Here is a 21,567-nt window from a genome sequence, read left to right on the forward strand (position 1 = left end):
AATGATTGGAATTTAATCGGGAGCAAAAAAACAAAAAAAAAGCAATCGGATCGGGAAATATCGGGATCGGCAGATACTCTAACTAAAACGATCGGGATCGGATCGGGAGCAAAAAACATGATCGGAACAACCCTACATTTAACGCATGCGCGGAATGACCCGCTCATGCATTGCCTCAAACAGATTACAATGATGCCGTTTTTTGCACATTGAGAGCTAAGAGGCAGAGAAAGGTGTCTTGTTTTGTGCTTTTTCTTAACTCATTTGCTCCCAAAAACATATAAATACGTTCCATTTTTAATTGTTTCAGTGTCCCAAAGACGTATTTATACGTCTTTCATGCTTTTTTTTTCAAAAGAGATATCTCTGGGTTGTGATTCAATTTAGCTCCAAAGCACAAAGCTGAAAATCTATTTTAAAGCAATAAAACTGGCCACTGGAGGGCAGTAGCACATTTGGTAAGCCCCGCAACCCTATTCAATGGCAACGAACGGCCAAGCCACAAAACAGGGATGCCGGCAGAAGACGACCGAATGGATGCCAGGCGACGGACGACCGAGCAGAACATAGTGTAGGCTGAATAGGGTGTATCACCTGAATGCCACGAACTACAAGTAAAAAGTTTTCTAAGAGTTTAAGATGACATTCACGATGCTAAATGCTAACGCAAATGCTATGCTAACGCTACAAGTTAGATTTAGTGTGTGATTGTCACTCAGTACAGACTTTTAAACCCTAAAGCAACATGGCATATCTAGCCAACATACAAAAACAAAACTTACCAAGCAGAACCTGACATGTGTTTCACCAAAGGAAAGTCTGAAGCCTGGAGTCTAAGGACACCGGTGAGTAAGCGTGTGTATATTAGAACGTCACATGAACGATACGACCAAACACTGCTAGGATGCGTGCTAACTACATATACAATTATAAAATATCACACATTGAGAACTTATGATGGAAACTGGCAAATTTTCATCTCGTTCTCGTCTCGTCAGACGAAAACTGGCATTCGTCTTGTTATGTTTTAGTCTCCCAAGACACGATTTTAGCTCGGGTTCGTCATGAAACATTTGTTCGCCGACAAACTATTTTCGTTCTCGTCATCAATGACGAAAACAACAATGATATGAAAGAAAAAGGCGTGACTGTAATGTTTATTTAACTCTATTAGTCTCTTTTTACAAAGGATATGGCTATTTGTGTGACTGTAGTAATAACATAGTAAGAAAAATAATTAAGCCATGGAGAAAATAACTAAGATTGGTTTTGGATTCCAAAACCAAAAGTTAGTTAAAAAAAGCTGTCAGACCTCAAACCAACAAAATTTTTTTTTGTCTTACTGTTGACCAGTATCATCATTTATTGTATTTTAGAACCTCTTCCAAGTCAAGCACCTATAAATAATTAACGGTAGGTTGTCGAAACAAATGTGTTTCTGAGTGGTACATGCATGTACCTGTTCCAATGAAGAGCACATGGTAGGCCTTGCTTCCCGCCACGACTTGATGGACGGCGATCTGCGTGTAGTGAGCGTGGCGTTTGAGCAGCAGGGGCTGACTGCGAAGCACGTTGTCCATTAGGAAGTGGTCTTTGACGAAATTCAGGACCTTGTCGGGCATGTCCAGTGATGACAAGACGCCTTGTTTGCGTGCCGCATTCGTGATACACTGTGTTGAGGAAAATGACAAGGTTTATCTTCATATTAGTGCCGTACGATATACAGTATATCAACAGAACTTTCTATCATAATTTTCCATGTCTAACGTCTTTATCGCCATAAATAGACCTGTTCCTGCAATGCACATTGGTCAGCAGATGGTGCCCAATTAGAGCCAACTTGCTACATTGCAGGGATTTCATATGCCCTGACACAGTAGTATGCCGGCAGGATATATAGTTTGAACATCTATATCGTTTGAACATCGCTATCGCAATATACACATGTGTGAAAGTCCCACCGCAGGAAGTACGATTTTTTTTTTTTTTTTTAACATGCATCTGTGCAATTAAGGTACAGTGTGGCAAATAAGTATTTAGTCAACCACCAATTGTGCAAGTTCTCCTACTTGAAAAGATTAGAGAAGCCTGTAATTGTCAACATGGGTAAATGCAACCATGAGAGACATAATGTGGGAAAAAAAACAGAAAATCACATTGTTTGATTTTTAAAGAACTTATTTCCAAATTAGAGTGGAAAATAAGTATTTGGTCACCTACAAACAAGCAAGATTTCTGGCTGTCAAAGAGGTCTAACTTCTTCTAACGATGTCTAACGATGCTCCACTCGTTACCTGTATTATTGGCACCTGTTTTAACTCATTATCGTTGTAAAAGACACCTGTCCACAACCTCAGTCAGTCACACTCTAAATTCCACTATTGGCAAGACCAAAGAGCTGTTGAAGGACAACAGAGACAAAATTGACTGAAGACTGACTGAACCTGCAATAGGTAAAATGCTTGGTGTAAAGAAATCAACTGTGGGAGCAATTATTAGAAAATGGAAGACATACAAGACCACTGATAATCTCCCTCGATCTGGGGCTCCACGCAAGATCTCACCCCGTGGCGTCAAAATGATAACAAGAACGGTGAGCAAAAATTCCAGAACCACACGGGGGGTTGACCTAGTGAATGACCTACAGAGAGCTGGGACCACAGTAACAAAGGCTACTATCAGTAACACGATAGGCCGCCAGGGACTCAAATCCTGCACTGGCAGACGTGTCCCCCTGCTGAAGCCAGTACACGTCAATGCCCGTCTGCGGTTCGCTCGAGCGCATTTGGATGATCCAGAAGAGGACTGGGAGAATGTGTTATGGTCAGATGAAACCAAAATAGAACTTTTTGGTAGAAACACAGGTTCTCGTGTTCGGAGGAGAAAGAATACTGACTTGCATTCGAAGAACACCATACCCACTGTGAAGCATGGGGGTGGAAACATCATGCTTTGGGGCGTTTTTTTTTTTTTTTTTTTGTAAAAGGACCAGGGCGACTGATCTTTGTAAAGGAAAGAATGAATGGGCCATGTATCAAGAGATTTTGAGTGAAAATCTCCTTCCATCAGCAAGGGCATTGAAGATGAGACGTTGCTGGGTCTTTCAGCATGACAATGATACCAAACACTCAGCCAGGGCAACAAAGGAGTGGCTTCGTCATAAGCATTTCAAGGTCCTGGAGTGGCTTAGCCAGTCTCCAGATCTTAACCCCATAGAAAATCTGTGGAGAGAGTTGAAAGTCCGTGTTGCCCAACGACGGCCCCAAAACATCACTTCTCTATAGGAGATCTGCATGGAAGAATGGGCTAAAATACCAGCAACGATGTGTAAAAAGCTTGTGAAGAGTTACAGAAAACGTTTGGCCTCCGTTATTGCCAACAAAGGGTACATAACAAAGTATTGAGATTAACTTTTAGTATTGACCAAATACTTATTTTCCACCATGATTTGCAAATAAATTCTTTAAAAATCAAACAATGTGATTTTCTGTTTTTTTTTCCCACATTCTGTCTCTTATGGTTGAGGTTTACCCATGTTGACAATTACTGGCCTCTCTAATATTTTCAAGTGGGAGAACTTGCACAATTAGTGGTTGACTAAATACTTATTTGCCCCACTGTATGTGAAAACTGTCAAAGTGTCTCTAATATGCCATTTACATGGTGATGCTGCGACACCAAGACGCAACAATTGTGTTGCGGGATGGCCTTGCCTTTACATGGTGATGGCGAAAACAGAAGGCGAAGACTTTTGATTCCGGCCTCCAAAGCGGAAGCCTTGTTTTGGAGAAATTTGACCTAATTTGATAGTTGTATGAGCAGTTTTGTTGACTCCAAAAGACAAACTCGAAAGTCGTGTCGGACATATTTGGAAAAATTATACACAGCCATAACATGGGTAAGGAAGTGTAGGTGTGCCACACCTCTCTTTTCTGTTCCTCACCTCTTTGAGCTCCTTACAGGAAGTAAAACTGATTTAATTTGCATGATAATGGGTTAAGAAAGAAAGAAATGGGGAGTGACAGACCAAGTTTGCTGCTAAAGTGTTATCATAGTAGACGCTAACATTCCCATGCAACCTGATGCCTAATTCTCGTGGGAATTTTGCCAAAGGCGGGTCTATTTGTTGCTAAAAACCACGCTATGACGTAAGTAATCACAATAACTGAGAGTGAGTGCTGTACTCTGGTACACAGGTATTACAGATATTGAACAGCAAATTTAAAAATACATGTAATTATTCCTTTATTTTGTTTAATAATACAGTATCATCTTTCACAGCAAAATTACAAGTTCCTCAGATTTTACTATTTATATGTGTGCTAGCAGTATGGCCCAGGGTTGCCGGGTAATACTAATTGTGCTGGATTTGTTGGGGCTAAGGTTAAATCGACACATACAGTGAAGAACATTAGTATTTGAACACCCTTCTATTTTGCAAGTTATCCCACTTAGAAATCATGGAGAAGTCTGAAATTTTCATCGTACGTGCATGTCCACTGTGAGAGAGAGAATCTAAAAAGAAAAATCCAGAAATCCCAATGCATGATTTTTAAAAACTATTTATTTATGTGATACATAAGTATTTGAATACCTGTCTATCAGCTAGAATTCTGACCCTGAAAAACATGTTAGTCTGCCTATTAAAAGCCCACCTCCACTCCACCTGTTCACCCCATACAATCAGTAAGACTCAAACTTGTAACATGGTCAAGACCAAAGAGTTGTCCAAAGACACCAGAGACAAAATTGTTCACCCCCACAAGGCTGGAAAGGGCTACGGAGCAATTGCCAAGCAGCCTGGTAAAAAAAGGTCCACTGCTGGAGTAATCATTAGAAAATAGAAGAGGCTAAACATGACTGTCAATCTTAATCAGAGTGGAGCCCCATGTAAGATATCACCTCGTGCGGTATCAATGATCCTCAGAAAGGTGAAGAATCAGCCCAGAACTACATGACAGGAGTTGGTCAATGATCTGAAAAGAGCTGGGACCACAGTTTTCAAGGTTACTGTTGGTAATACACTAAGACATGGGTGTCCAAACCTGTCCTCAAGGGCCGTTGTGGGTCCTGGTTTTTGTTCTTAGCAATCGAGCACAGACAGTTTAACCAATTAAGTTTATGCTAAAACAAGCAGCACCTGACTGCAATCAATTGATTACACTTGCGAGTAGGCATGTGCCGGTTACCGGTTTCAAGGCTGACCGTGGTGTGAAAACGTCGCGGTTTCAAAACCACTAAAATCTTCCGTCAGACCGTAGTACGGTATTCACTATTTTTCATGTGTTAAAAATGCAGCCAGAAGTGGCTTGGCGCGTCAGCGCTCACCCCCTCCCGTTTGTTGCTGTGTGTGAAAGTGACGCTATCGGCTAGACAGCCAGTGAACCCAAAAACAAATACTCCAACCATAAGGCGTACTTTCCTTCAATTTATTGCGCTCTCAAATCGTGGTAAGTGGAATATACAAAATGAATACATTTAAAACGTTGTACAATTGTATTTTTCCATGTGTGAGTAGCTTCAACAGATTAGCACCATGAAGAAGTTTGCCAAAAACAAAACACACATTTTCCTTTCAAATTTAATATACAAACAAACTAAAAGCTTACAAAGATGAATGTTAGCCTAGGCTTAGCTGGGAGAGCAACTTCGTCGAGTGTTACAGCCGCAGAGTGAGAAAACAAGCTTGATTCGCTTGAATGAAGGGGAAAAGGGGATAGCATGAAAGATCGCTAACTGCGAGAGATGCTCTTGCCCTAAGCACAAATCCACGTTCACTGGATCAAGGAGAGGTCTCACTCCCAATGTTTTTTGTTTGTTTGTTTATTTAGATGAAACCTTTCCACAACAATATTTACACTTTAAACTAACTTATACATTTTTAACTAACTTATTAACTTATGAATTCTTTATGTTTTTTAACACATAGGCATGACATTATGTAGACTAGAGCTGACACAGTGGCTGAAAATGGCGAAACTTGAGCTTTTCCACCCTCAAAAAAAAGTCATGCAGTAGAATTTAAAAAATTTTTTTTATTCAGAACTGTTTTTACTTTTTTATAGAAATGATTTTGTTCTTGCTCTAATCTTGAGCAACTTGAGCTGTGGCTGTGGGTATAGTCTATGAGTTATATTTATTCTAATTTTATTTAAAAAAAAAAAAATATATATATATATATATATTTTGACAATTTATTTAAACAATATATTCATGTTCCACTTTGCAACTATGTTCTGAAAAATTAAAAGAAATCCTCTTCAATGGATTTCTTTTAAACCCATACATCTCAAAATAACACATTTTAGAGCTATAATTGCAATACCGTGATACCACGGTATTTTTGCCCACGGTTATCGTACCGTCAAAATCTCATACCGGCACATGCCTACTTGTGAGACACCAGATTGTTGAAAAGATGTTGTCTTGTTTAGTAGGAATGAAATCCACCACCCACTGCAGCCCTACAGTGCCTTGCAATAGTATTCGGCCCCCTTGAATCTTGCAACCTTTCGCCACATTTCAAGCTTCAAACATAAAGATATGAAATTTAATTTTTTTGTCAAGAATCAACAACAAGTGGGACACAATCGTGAAGTGGAACAACATTTATTGGATAATTTAAACTTTTTTAACAAATAAAAAACTGAAAAGTGGGGCGTGCAATATTATTCGGCCCCTTTACTTTCAGTGCAGCAAACTCACTCCAGAGGTTCAGTGAGGATCTCTGAATGATCCAATGTTGTCCTAAATGACCGATGATGATAAATAGAATCCAACTGTGTGTAATCAATTCTCCGTATAAATGCCCCTGCTCTGTGATAGTCTCAGGGTTCTGTTTAAAGTGCAGAGAGCATTATGAAAACCAAGGAACACACCAGGCAGGTCCGAGATACGGTTGTGGAGAAGTTTAAAGCCGGATTTGGATACAAAAAGATTTCCCAAGCTTTAAACATCTCAAGGAGCACTGTGCAAGCCATCATATTGAAATGGAAGGAGCATCAGACCACTGCAAATCTACCAAGACCCGGCCGTCCTTTCAAACTTTCTTCTCAAACAAGGAGAAAACTGATCAGAGATGCAGCCAAGAGGCCCATGATCACTCTGGATGAACTGCAGAGATCTACAGCTGAGGTGGGAGAGTCTGTCCATAGGACAACAATCAGTCGTACACTGCACAAATCTGGCCTTTATGGAAGAGTGGCAAGAAGAAAGCCATTTCTCAAAGATATCCAGAAAAAGTCTGGTTTAAAGTTTGCCACAAGCCACCTGGGAGACACACCAAACATGTGGAAGAAGGTGCTCTGGTCAGATGAAACCAAAATTGAACTTTTTGGCCACAATGCAAAACGATATGTTTGGCGTAAAAGCAACACAGCTCATCACCCTGAACACACCATCTCCACTGTCAAACATGGTGGTGGCAGCATCATGGTTTGGGCCTGCTTTTCTTCAGCAGGGACAGGGAAGATGGTTAACATTGACGGGAAGATGGATGCAGCCAAATACAGGAACATTCTGGAAGAAAACCTGTTGGTATCCGCACAAGACCTGAGACTGGGACGGAGATTTATCTTCCAACAGGACAATGATCCAAAACATAAAGCCAAATCTACAATGGAATGGTTCAAAAATAAACGTATCCAGGTGTTAGAATGGCCAAGTCAAAGTCCAGACCTGAATCCAATCGAGAATCTGTGGAAAGAGCTGAAGACTGCTGTTCACAAACACTCTCCATCCAACCTCACTGAGCTCGAGCTGTTTTGCAAGGAAGAATGGGCAAGAATGTCAGTCTCTCGATGTGCAAAACTGATAGAAACATACTCCAAGCGACTTGCAGCTGTAAATGGAGCAAAAGGTGGCGCTACAAAGTATTAACGCAAGGGGGCCGAATAATATTGCACGCCCCACTTTTCAGTTTTTTATTTGTTAAAAAAGTTTAAATTATCCAATAAATTTTTTTCCACTTCACGATTGTGTCCCACTTGTTGTTGATTATTGACAAAAAAATAAAATTTTATATCTTTATGTTTGAAGCCTGAAATGTGGCGAAAGGTTGCAAGGTTCAAGGGGGCCGAATACTTTTGCAAGGCACTGTATGTAGAATAGTTTGGACACCACTGCACTAAGACGTCATGCTTTGAGATCATGCATGTCCCCTACTTAAACCAGCACATGTCAAGGCCCATGCAGAGGAGTCATGGGAGCAGGTTTTTTTGGTCAGATGAGAGTAAAATAGAACTTTTTGGTCATAATTCCACTAACTGTGTTTGAAGGAAGAAGAATGATGAGTAGAACACCATCCCTACTGTGAAGCATGGGGGTTGTAGCATCATGCTTTGGGGATGTTTTTCTGTGCATGGGACAGGACGAGTGAAATGTATTAAAGAGAGGGTGACTAGGGCCCTCTATTGTGAGATTTTGGGGAACAACCTCCTTCCTTCAGTCAGAGCATTGAACATGGGTCGTGCCTGGGTCTTTCAACATGACAATGACCCGAAGCACACAGCGAGGAAAACCAAGGAGTGGCTCCATATGAAGCACGACAAAGTTGTAGCATGGGCCAGAACTCAACCCAATAGAAACTTTTGGAGGGAGCTAAAACGCTGTGTTTCTCAGCGACAGCCCAGAAACCTGACTGATGGGTGGGCCAATATCCCTCCTGCAGTGTGTGCAAACCTGGTGAAAAACTACAGGAAACGTTTGACCTCTGTAATTACTGTATTACTGCTACTGTACCAAATGTTAACATTCGTTTTCTAATGTGTTCAAATACTTATTTGGAGCTGTATCACACCAATAAGTGGTAAAAAAATCATATATTGTGATTTCTGGATTTTTCTTTTTAGATGATCTCTCTCTCACAGTGGACATGCACCTACGAAGAAAATTTCAGACCCCTCCATGATTTCTAAATGGGAGAACTTGCAAAATAGCAGGGTGTTCAAATACTTAATTGCTTCACTGTAAGAAACCTCAAAGTCAGAGTTTCCCTATAATTAAAAAAAAAAAAAAAGTATGCTTGATGGATTTATCGAGCAGTGTATGGATGGCCCAGCATTGCTCAGGTGAAAAAGTGAAAATTGGCATTTTAAGCATCTTAGTTTGGAAAAAAATCTAAGGGTCAATAAGCATAACTGCTGCGCAAAGCTGTGACCAGCCCTTGTAAGGGGCAGAAGGCTTCTACATTCACTTTGAAGGCAACATGCATATTGGCCCAAAACCGATAATGAAAAACCGAGGTGAATATTAGTCAATATAATTTTAACCCCTTCAGACCTCAGCATGCTGCTGAAGGACATGTTGCTATCGCCACTTCTGGGAGATGATTGGATGAAACTTTACACATCGAAATTAAATCATGAGGTTTGGCACGCCCTCTTCACTATTTTTAGCTCGTTGGAAATGGCTGACCAAATGCAACTTCAAAAAGGATAACGTAAAGTGCTCATTTCTCAATAAAAACACATTAACATTAAAAATAACCAATAGAAGCATGAAATATCCCCGACCAAAAATTGCACTTTGTTCTGGTATTTGAGTAGAGTAAAAATCAGCACAGATTTTTTTTTTCTTTTTTGCCCGGCAGAAAAAATGTGGGTCTTTGTTTTTACAAATTTTATCTTATAATATTTTTTTCTTTTTTGTCCAGCAGAAAAAATGCGGGTCTTTGTCTTTACAAATTTTATCTTATAATATTTTTTAAAATCTGCGATGCACTGTAGGTGTGAAAGTTGAGCCGTGAAGTAGCGAGGGTTCACTGTATTTCCATTCTTTCATAAAATGGCATCACTGCAGGTATGCTGTACACCAGTTATCCAGCAGAGGGACTCACCGCTCCAGGCCGCGGTTCTGGGACGTGATGGTTGTATGTGTACCACTGTTGGGTTTCTCTATTGACCTCACGGTACCGTCCGCTGAAAGCCTTTTCCACCTGCTCCATGGTGAAAGAACACACAGCAGATGTTCCCGAGGCGCCGTTGTACCTGTTAATGACACCAACAAGCCATATGAATCACTCATCACTAATATCATAACAAAAGAATCATCTTCTTGAAAAACCCATACATCGAATCATAAATATCTCAAGACACAATTGTATTGCGATATTTATCGTTTCAATCATTGTAACAATAAGGCCCACGTGGCTGCACCCGTAAATTTCTTCAACTTGTGATTTTAACACGCTTACCACTGAGAGGTGAAGACTCCGTAAAATACGGTTTTCTTCCAGTCCTGAGGGCTGGGAGTTAACACAAACATATCCTGTATGATGTTAAAGGGGAAACCGTCATCAGGCAACGAGCACAACAGTTGCGCTTTGAGGAAGGTGGTCCACTTTTTCTGCAAGACCCTCTCTCCTCCTAGGTCTCCCTGCAACAAAAAGTTTCAAAAAGATTTAGTGTATGTTTTTTATCTTTATTATTATTTTTTTTTTATGACACACAAACTGTTTTGAAAATATGAATCAAATGATAAAATAAGAGCGACCCCACATAGGAAATGGTTTAACTGTCTTGTCAAGAAGTCAAGGGAAAATAACATATAATGCTTGTAATCTCTCAGGATTTGTGGAACAAAACTCCCAGTGGTTAAAGTGTCATTTCCTCTACCATAGGTGTGCCATTTGCTCTAAATCAGGGGTGTCAAACTGCTGGCCAGAAATAAAATGTATCTAAAATTTCCTTAGTCCAAAAATTTTGAGAATATTTAGTTTTTTCCCCTTTGTTTTTATTTAAATAAAAAAATGGAAGATAATGTTAGTTGTTTCTTATTACCGGTAATTTATACTGGACTCCAGGCTGGGCGGAGTTTGACAAAATTTTACACAGTTGTACTTTGTTTCTGGGAGAGTCGTAGAGGAGTTTGATCACTGTAGGCTTCCATTTTGGGCTGAAAATTAATTGGAAACTCCAAAAATTAGCATAGAAAATCTTTGATCGTGGACGCGACAGCGCCGTCTTTTGGGCAAAAGACTACAAACTTTATGGTTTCATGTACAGTGGGGCAAATAAGTATTTAGTCAACCACTAATTGTGCAAGTTCTCCCACTTGAAAATATAGTTTGGAGCTCAAGTCAAAATGGTTGTTTTACTTTATTTCACATTGTTGAGGCGCTAAACTGCTCAAAACCTCTTTTTTTCTGAGTGTTTGTTAAAGTGACATCAGTTCAGTTCACAGCCCATTTTACTAAATGGGCCTGAAAATGATTTATCGCGAACAGATAACGTATCTTTGTTCAATTATTCAGCGAAGTATGGTACAGGCATAGCAATAATATGCTTCTCCACTAGATGTCAGAATTCACTGTACATGATTTAGCACTTGGTTCAGTTTTTATGATATTTTTGTTTAGTGATGTGCTAAAAGACATTTTGTAATAAAGGTGTCAAATTTGGGGGAAATTTTAAGAAATATATCATGAACAAACTGGTCATACGGTTATAATCAACAATAAAAATAATATCACATATGTTGAATATGAAGAAATAAAAATCAACTAAATCCTTGGTCTTTTTATAATGGTCAGCAAATTTCATATTCGTATGGTTAAATTGAGATTGCTTGTTATTGCGAGTCTCTGAAATGGATTAACAATGTGAAAGGGAAGACTTTGTTTTTAAATTAATTCCTGTCAATACATTACTTAGTATACAACAAGTTATAATTTGATAACAAAGATACTGTAATGTTTGACTGCATATATAATGTATGTAATTTGTTTATTGTATTTTGTGTTTGTCTTTATTAATGTTTAAATCAATAAATTTAAAGTCTAATATGTGCATATTACTTTATGACTGATTTGCTACCATGGACAACCATAAACGTCAAATCCAGTAAACTGCCTCCACCCATTTGTATCCTTCATCACAATTTAGCTGTCAAACCCACATACCTACAGCAAACAGTGTATTTTCACTGTATGATGTATAGTTTGAGCACCTGTAATCATCCTAAATACAGCCTGTGCGATAAGATAGCTCTCAAGGAGATCCCCCCAAAAGCCCCTTTTTTTGCCTGATTGCCTTCAAGCGTAACTCACCTTGCACACGCGAGCGATACGCGACACCACTGTGTTGTCAAAGAAATCAAACTCCTTGCCCGCCTCGCTGAAGAAGAAGTAAATCTTATCGTCGTCGCCCACCGGGTTGCCCTCAGGCAGGCTCTCTTGGATGTAGGCGGAGCCGACGAATGCCGGATCTGAAAGGAACAACAAAAAGGGGTGAAGTACGGTATTCAGAAAGGTGACAATTATATACTTTCACCTACAGCTGCATTGTTTGTCTGGACTTGGTCATTAAAGTAAGAATCCTATCTGAAATATGTTCTTTACCATTTAGCAGGAATATAGAAAGGTTTAATGAATTATGATTATTCTGATTGATAATTCCTCTGACCACCAGGAGGCAGTCAAGTAGAGGTGTAACGGTACACAAGGTTCGGTTCATTTTCAGTACAGTAAGAAAACAAAATGCAAAATATAAATGTGCTAGTTGTTTATTACACACTTTTGTGCTTTCAACAATAGGAACATTAGGCTATGCAAAGCAAGAATTCTGCTCAAAAATAGAAAATACAATATTCTGAAATGTAGATATTTTGAAAAACAAAATAATAAAGAAAAAAAATAATAACATTGCCTAAGACTTTTTCTTTAAAAAAAAAAAAAAAACTATCTGATGTGCAAAATTGAACAGTTGCAACACTGATCAGTTTCAAGTTTCTCATTAATTTTATGACCACAGCCTCGAAAAGTAAGGGTTATTAGTAGGGAGGTCTCGATCGATCGGGATCACGTCATTTTTAAAGTATCGGAATCGGCAAAAAAATATCGGACATGCCTTTTTAAATATATATATATATATATATATATATATATATATATATATATTTTTTTTTTTTTTTTTTTTTTTTTCTAATTAAAATTGTTTTCTAATTGTATTTAACGTTACAGACAAAATGCCTTACACTCATCCAGAGTCTCCTCAGTTTTGGCTTAAAGTAGGGCTACCAAATTTATCGCGTTAACGGCGGTAATAACATTAAAATATTTAACGCATTTAACGCATGCGCTGCACTACCCACTCACGCACTGTCGTGTTCAGTCTAGAATGGCACCGTTTTACGTATACATAGAGCTAAAACGTAATGTAAAATGAGTAGAGAGAATTTTGGCAGCCTTTGAAGCCTTTTTTTAATTGGCTAAAACCTTCCAATCACTCTCTCAACTATTAGAAATATTGTGGGAAGCAATGTGGGGAAGAAAGGTAGTAGTTGATCTTTTTCTTAACACCCTATGTTATTTCCCAACGCAGAGAAGATATCTCAATTGGTACCACTACGCACAGTCATGGTTGCACTTCCCATCATGCATTTGGGCAGAGGTTAAATAGCTACAGTATCATTTACTGAAAGCTCAACAAATACACTAGATGGCAATATTTCGTCACAATATACAAAGTCACATTTATCCTTTAAGAATTACAAGTCTTTCTATCCGTGGATCCCTCTCACAGAAAGAATGTTAATAATGTAAATGCCATCTTGAGGATTTATTGTCATAATAAACAAATACAGTACTTATGTACTGTATGTTGAATGTACAGTATATATTCGTCCGAGTTTTATTCATTTTTTTCTTAATGCATTGCCAAAATGTATATGATCGGGAAAAAATTATCGGGAATGATTGGAATTGAATCGGGAGCATAAAAAAAAAAAAAGCAATCGGATCGGTAAATATCAGGATCGGCAGATACTCAAACTAAAACGATCGAGATCGGATCGGGAGCAAAAAAACATGATCGGAACAACCCTAGTTATTAGGGCTGTCAAACGATTAACATTTTTAATTGAGTTAATCACAGCTTAAAAATTGATTAATCGTAATTAATCGCAATTCAAACCATCTCTAAAATATGCCATATTTTTCTGTAAATTATTTTTGGAATGGAAAGATACGACAGAAGACGGATATATACATTCAACATACTGTACATAAGTACTGTATTTGTTGATTATAACAATAAATCCATAAGATGGCATTAAAATCCTTTCTGTTGAAGACATTTTCTTTTTCTCTGCAAAAACACACAACAGAACCTTAGAACAGTAACAAAAACGGTGTTATTTATAATGTGTGCAAAGTGTGTGTAATGTATACATAAATGTGGCCCTCTTCCCTACTCATCCTCTAGCCATTTGCTGAGGCAAACCAAACTTATTTACATTTTCTGAGAGTTGTTCCATCTATATTCTTTTTTCATTTGAATTCCCCACCCAGAGGGCCAACCTGATTTTCTTCCATGTTTACATTTAACCGTTACCCACGCTGCTCACTGCACTACTGAGTGGTGCGACGGCCCTGGGCGTTTAATTGTTATCTTTTTTGAGACTGCCAGTCAGCTGATCGTCGCGTCCGCCAGCTGGCTGCCTCCCCTCCTAACGTGACTTACTCTGATTGACGCCGGACGGGCAGACGACGTCGCCACCACTGATGGGCCACCCGAGGAAGGGTGCCAACTTCAAAGACTAGCCGCTGTCTGTCATGTATCCATTATGCAGCGCTTTGTTTACATTTGCGGCAATAACGACACTTGCTTTACGGCAGCTAAGCCGATATAAGGTAGTTTGAGCTCGCATTCGGGCATGTGAGTTGTATTGTGCCTGTGTCTTGTTAACCAAATAAATGCAGCGTTAACAGAAAAAGTTAAAAGTCATCTGACTGCTCGTCATTTTACAGTCAACACTCAGAGTTCCTATTTGACAGCATACGTGCCGCGTACCTCTTTGCCAGCTGTTTGCTCGCCATTCATTCACCTGTGCATTTGATCGCTATTTTGTTACACTCCCTGTTACGTGCCAACGGTCGGCTCGCAAAGGGCGTAACATAAAACAAGCCACACAAATGTACGAGTGGACACAAATTTATTTACACAACAATCAAACTCGCAATGAATATACAGTGGTACCTCTACATACGAAGTTAATCCGTTCCAGGACCTTGTTTGTAAGTCAAAATGGTCGTATGTCGAGCAGGATTTTCCCATAGGAATACATTATAATTCCATTAATTCGTTCCACAGTCCAAAAACCTTCACTAAATCCTTAAAAAATACTGCTGGTACTATTACAAATGGCAATTACACATAGCAAAACAAATAAATTATAAATCAAAATCGGAATAATAATAATAATAATAATTATAATTCCTGTATTAATGTAACGAATCGGGTTCTAATGTGGCGGACGTTTTTTGCTGACCCTGAACGCACCGCGGGGCTGACGTGCCAGAGACAGACCGGTGAGCTTGAGTTTCACTTTCACTTTGAAAGTTTTCTTGAGAACACCGTCAATTGCGGCAGACAGAAGTTGTTTTTGTTTTGAATAAGTTGTGAAATAAATGATAAAAACGTGGCGAAGTTGGCGATTTCTCTGGAGATGTTACCACAATAAGAATTGTCAGCTTAACTTTTAAAGACTGGCGAACGATGGTCGGAGGAGGACCGTGGAAATGTATTGTTGAGCCATTTCACGGATGCCCACCCTACGCTCATATTTTTCTGTCATTTGCATCTTCATTTAGAAGGTAAGCATCAACTTTTTCGTTGTTTCACCACCTGTACCAACCTTTTCTGAAACCAGTGTTGATTTGTCACACAAGAAAATCCGCCGTGCATTCGTCTGCGGTGCTGCCATTGTCGTCGTATTTCGAGCATGTCGTCGGATGTAGAAACAAATGGCGAGTCAAATTTTACGTCGGATGTCGAAAAGTTCGTGTGTCGAAGCGATCGTATGTAGAGGTACCACTGTATATAGAATGCCGACGAAGCGTGACTTCAGGGTAAGCCCAGGCCAAAACAACAAACAAAAGGAACTACACTTAAACCCAACCTACTAACTAAACCGTGATCATGTAAAAGGAACAAAGAAAAGACAGCTTCTAACCTAACTTCCTACTCTATACAAAAAAGGAGAAAACGGGTTGACTAGAAATGGCAACTTATCCTTACTTGCTTCAGTGCTCTTATTTACAGTGGTGAACAAAAACGATCCAATAAAGAACAAAAACAAAAGACCTCACCGAAAAAGCGGGAGTGTATCAGACTAGCGATCAAATGCGAACGAGCGTGAATGGCGAGCAAAGAGCTGGCGAGGAGGACCGCGGCAGAATGCTGTCAAATGCGACCTCCTAGAGCGTTGACAGCGGCAGGTTTAAGAAGCTTGGCGCCTTTTCCCGTGGCCAATCAGCGGCGGCGACGGTCTGTCCTGCGTCGATCAGCTTTCGTCATAGTGGGAGGGGAAGCAGCCAGCTGGTGGAGGCGACGATCAGCTGACTGGAACAACCTCAGAAAATTAACTATTAAACGGCCAGGGGCCGTCACACTCCTGCTTTTTCGGTGAGGTATTTTGTGTTCATTCATTATTGGATCGTTTTTGTTCACCACAGTAAATAAGTTTGATAATCATCCTTTTTTTTCGTTCTTCAGTTATTTTGGACCAAAACTTTCAGACAGACATGCGGAACCGAAAACATAACCTCTGCTTCTGCAGGTGTCACCTACTGGCGGAGGTAATAAATGGCACTGACAATTATCTGTTCCTTCCCGACAAAAGACAGTTAGAAATAGAACAGTTTACAGTATTTTTCTGTAAAAAAAAGACAGTATAATAAGTTGAATAAATGGAAATCACACCTTGAAGCCAATTGAGAGAGTTCTCCGTTTTGAGAGTGGTTCCTTGGCTAAGACTCTTGTAAATGATGGGCTCATTTCCCTGGAAATTGCTGACTGTGCCAGCATACAGCTCTCCATCTGCAGCACAACATAACAGACAGTGCAACCAAATCACATCTGTATTGCGGCTTGACAAATCTCAGCGGGAGTTTTTAAATGAATCCTTTCAAAAACAAGAAAAAACGCCATTTCCCTTACTAGCCATGATAGCGGTGGACTTATACTCTGGGTTGAAGGGGCAACGGCTTCGTCCGTCCTCGGTTATAATCTCACCGGAGTTATGTCTGACTAGGGAGAAGTTGGCAGTGTTCTAGAAACCACACAAAAACATGACAAGGTTAAGCCAAAGAGTTGTTGCTTATTTTGTCTGTCTTGGGATCAATTCACAGCAGAACCTGCTCGACACTTACAATATAAGCACAGATGGGGCTGAAGGCATACGTTCCACACACATATAGATGAGTGCTGTTCACTGGCAGCAAGATCTTGATGTAGTTGAAACAATCCGTCTAGAAAAATCCCAAAAAGCAAGAAATCTTAGAAAAAACAGTGGTTCTCAGGGTTATTGTCAATTGAGTTTGTGTTCAGCAACTAACTTGCAAGTCTTTTCCTTTGAAACTGCACTCGCCTCGCTTTTTGTCCGGAGTTTTCCACGTGAGCTAGAAAGACAGGTCAGTCATGGAAAAGTACCAAATCTTAAGTTATTGGCTGCCATTGACGGAAAGACGCGTCCAATCCATTTTGACAGAGACGAAACTCTGTAGGTGTATATTGTATCTAAAATTACTGGTGCACGATAATTATTGGTCCGATAATTATCGGTCCGATAATAGGAATTATGACGTCATCCCGATAAATCCAATAACATTTATAATAGGACTAGGGTTGATCCAATCATGTTTTTTTGCTCCCGATCCGATCGTTTTAGTTTGAGTATCTGCCGATCCCGATATTTCCCGATCCGATTGCTTTTTTTTTTTTTTGTTGCTCCCGATTCAATTCCAATCATTCCCGATAATTTTTCCCGATCATATACATTTTGGCAATGCATTAAGAAAAAAAATGAATACAACTCAGACGAATATATACATTCAACATATAGTACATAAGTACTGTATTTGTTTATTATGACAATAAATCCTCAAGATGAAATCTACATTATTAACATTCTTTCTGTGAGAGGAATCCACGGATAGAAAGACTTGTGACTTTGTATATTGTGACTAAATATTGCCATCTAGTGTATTTGTTGTTGAGCTTTCAGTAAATGATACTGCAGCCATGCCCAATTGCATGATGGGAAGTGGAACCATGACTGTGCGTAATGCTACCAATTGATATATCTTCTCTGCGTTGAGAATTAACATAAGGTGTTAAGAAAAAGATCAATTGCTACCTTGCTTCCCATGATATTTCTAATCGTAGGGAGAGGGATTGTAGGGCTTTGGCCAATTAAAAAAAAACTCCAAAGGCTGCCAAAATTCACTCTACTCATTTTAAGGTGCCTTTTATCTCTCTATATAGGTAAAACAGCGCCATTACAGATTGAGCGCGGCAATGCGTGAGTGGGTCGTGCAACGCATGCATTAATTGCGTTTTTACAAACTTAATTACCGCCGTTATCGGGATAAATTTGATAACCCTACCTTAAGCCAAAACTAAAGACTATGGATGAGTGTGACATATTATGTCTGTAACAAATACAATTAGAAAACGATTTAATTGAAAAATATATATATTAAAAAAAGGCATGGCCGATATTTTTTTGCCGATTCCGATACTTTGAAAATGACGTGATCGGACCCGATCGATCGGGATGCTGGTCGATCGCGACATCTCTAAATAGGACCGATAATATGTACTGTTCTGGCTTTACAGTTTCTAGTATAGGAAATCAGCTGACCATTTGCGGGCCATTGCTCCCACCTGCTGGTCAGAATAATTCACTGCATCTATTTTTTTTGTTACAGTAGTTTGGTTCAATCACTTACACATTGCGGTGTCTAGCGGGAGCATTGCCAGTCGGGATTGCTTTCTGTTATGTTTCCACCTCGGAAATATATGTATTTTATGTTTACTATAACATATGGATGTGCAATATATGTTTACTTCTGTGGTGAAGGGTCATATGTACAGAACTTCATAAGTTGTGTTATAGAAGCCAGCCAATGCTTTAGTAGCTCAAGCTAGTGTGCTACGCTATACATATAATAGTTATGTATACAAGTTTATTGTGCAGTTTGTTGTATATTGAGTACTGAATATGTGTATTTTTCTGTTGTACTTTCACAATATTAAGACGAGTGTCCACAAAAAGCAAGGAAAGACCAAGCCTTGTGGTTTATGGATGTGTATTCATTCTTAGCTGGCTGTCGGGCAGTGCAGAAGTGAACCGCACTGTTTTGTTCATGTCATTATGAAAAATCTGATGAGATCAAAGGCAAATCTATGTTGAATCCACCACTACGTAGTTTTTTTTTTTAAACCTCCAGGTATTCAAAAACTCAGGTTATACATTTAGAAAATTATATATCTATTATCGGTTATCGATATCGGTATCGGCTTTGATGAGCAGGAAGATATCGGTATCGGTTTCAAAAAATGGACATCGTGCACCCCAATCTAAAATATTCGAAGAGTCTGTGATGTAGTGAGTAAAGGTCGACCGATATATCGGCACGCCCGCATATTCGTCCGATATATGGACTTTTTTCAAAATCGGCCAATATGTAGCCGATACATTAGGATAAGTGTAATGTTCTCTGTTTGGGTGATGATTTTTCTTATGAAAATTAACGTATTTTTCGGACTATAAGTCACTTTTTTTTTCATATTTTGGCTGGGGGTGCGACTTTTACTCAGGAGCGACCTATGTGTGAAATTATTAACACATTATGATATAATTTCACCTGTTATTTTGGAGTGACACTGATGGTTTTGTATACTCGTTAGCATGTTCTTATGCTATAGTTATCTGAATAACTCTTCGTTCTGCCTTTTGGCAATGTATGTTCAATTGTATTATTGACTTTTTTATATTGAAATTGATGCATTTAGTTTGTGGCGCTTCAACGCCCACGTGGGGGCGCACTCGCACTTGTTTACGTGAAGAAGAGCGCTCACACACCAGAAGAAGACGGACAGCTACGTAGCTCTGAGTGAGTGAGTGGGCGAGTTGGCGAGAGAGTAAGACGGCTGCGAACCTACGTTCATTGTTTATGCTTTTAAAATATCTCTACAGAGGCAACACCTGCGTGTATCATCTTTTCTGTTGTTGTTTGTTTTCCACCAGCGATCGGACACTTAGAGCCAGTTGTGTGGTTGTTTGAACGATGTGCTAATGCTAGCGAAGGCATGCTAACCTGTTACGTTATTGCTGTAATAGTACCTAATTATCATTTATTTACGTTGATGCGAACCCGTTTGCTATCGAGGACCAAATTGATTCAGCAAATTATACGGACATCCAGCATTGTCTTTTGGGAATTCGCTGTATAGCCAGGACCGAGCCGTAGCGTCCTGGTGAGGACAGTATATTCGCATTTCGTTGTTCATGCACTGTACACTGTACATTTATTCAGCATGTTGTTCTCTATTGTATTTTTATATTAAATTGCCTTTCAAGATGACATATCTGTTCTATGTGTTGGATTTTATCAAGTAAATTTCCCCCAAAAATGCGACTTATACTCCGGTGCGACTTATACTGTATTAGAGCTGTCCCGACTAGTCGACATAGTCGACGTCATCGATGACGTAAATCCGTCGACGAGCACAACATCCCGTCGACGGTTAATGAAGGGTTAAAAAAATATATGCGTGGAAAGTTAGAATGTCGGATGCTCTGTTTGCAAGCGGGGAAAGCGGCACAAAGCCAAAAAAAGCGCACCAGAGTGTCCAAAACATTGCCTTATTTCAAAGAAACAAAGGAGAGTACACTCTTCTGTCCTGTCTCTTCAATGCCAAGCTTGCCTGCACGACGGCCGTGAATAAACACCTCAAGTGCCTTCACGCAGTTTGTAATTTTTTTTTCTTTCATTTTTTGTACACCAGAGGGGGCTGTCGCCTTACTAAATAATAATGTTTCATTGACAATGGGCCTATAAGTGCTATTAGTATTGTTCTTAATGCTAATTGAAAGGTTTATTTCATGTTATGGTTTATTTTATGGTATAGAAAATTATATAAGGTTAAAAGGTCATAAATATATACAGTATATACAGTAATTGCACTCAAGGGAGAGATTGTCAATGATAAGGTAATAAATTAAGGTAAAGGCAATTCATATAGGCAATTCATTGATATATAAATAAGGTTTAAAAGGAAAAAGGTGAAAAGTTTTTGTTAATTTCTAATTGTGTTGCTTTATTTGTGTGCACCGTAGCTCTTACAGTGTGTTTACATCAAGGATGGAATAAAAGTTGTAAACCATCAGTTTAAGAGACCATCTTTTCAATCGGGATGCTACACTAGTTAATTCTATCAGCATTTGAACTCATTGTTTATTTGTGATTTATTATTGTTATTTACGTGTTTATTTGTACTTTAATAAATAATTTGAGTGTTCCAATATGTTTTTTGTGAATTGATAAGCGTCAACAAAAATTTCATTGCTAAATTGGTAAAAAAATAAATAAAAAATAAATTATTAGATTAGTCGACTAATCGTAAAAATAGTCGGCTGACTAATCGGGAGAAAATTAGTCGTTTGGGACAGCCCTATACTGTATATGTTTTTTTTTCTCTTTGTTGGGCATTTTATGGCTTGTACGACTTATACTCAGGTGCGACTTGTAGTCTGAAAAATACGGTAACTGATATATCGGCC

The 21,567-nt window shown here is 39.1% G+C and overlaps 1 protein-coding gene across 2 annotated transcripts in view; it reads right to left on the minus strand.

Moving 5' to 3' along the window:
• sema4ba (sema domain, immunoglobulin domain (Ig), transmembrane domain (TM) and short cytoplasmic domain, (semaphorin) 4Ba) overlaps positions 1–21,567 on the minus strand; it is a 175,312-nt gene that overhangs the window by 18,183 nt on the left and 135,562 nt on the right. For both annotated transcript variants that reach the window (XM_057836051.1, XM_057836052.1), the window contains exons 5-12: positions 17,336–17,398; positions 17,150–17,248; positions 16,938–17,049; positions 16,701–16,817; positions 12,047–12,204; positions 10,193–10,374; positions 9,836–9,986; positions 1,460–1,670 (exon numbers count right to left, since the gene is read on the minus strand). In XM_057836051.1, coding sequence (XP_057692034.1) covers positions 1,460–1,670; positions 9,836–9,986; positions 10,193–10,374; positions 12,047–12,204; positions 16,701–16,817; positions 16,938–17,049; positions 17,150–17,248; positions 17,336–17,398 — 1,093 coding nt within the window. The remainder of the gene's footprint in view (positions 1–1,459; positions 1,671–9,835; positions 9,987–10,192; positions 10,375–12,046; positions 12,205–16,700; positions 16,818–16,937; positions 17,050–17,149; positions 17,249–17,335; positions 17,399–21,567) is intronic.

Source organism: Corythoichthys intestinalis, chromosome 5, assembly GCF_030265065.1.
Source record: "Corythoichthys intestinalis isolate RoL2023-P3 chromosome 5, ASM3026506v1, whole genome shotgun sequence".
In the NCBI taxonomy this organism is placed as follows: Eukaryota; Metazoa; Chordata; class Actinopteri; order Syngnathiformes; family Syngnathidae; genus Corythoichthys; species Corythoichthys intestinalis.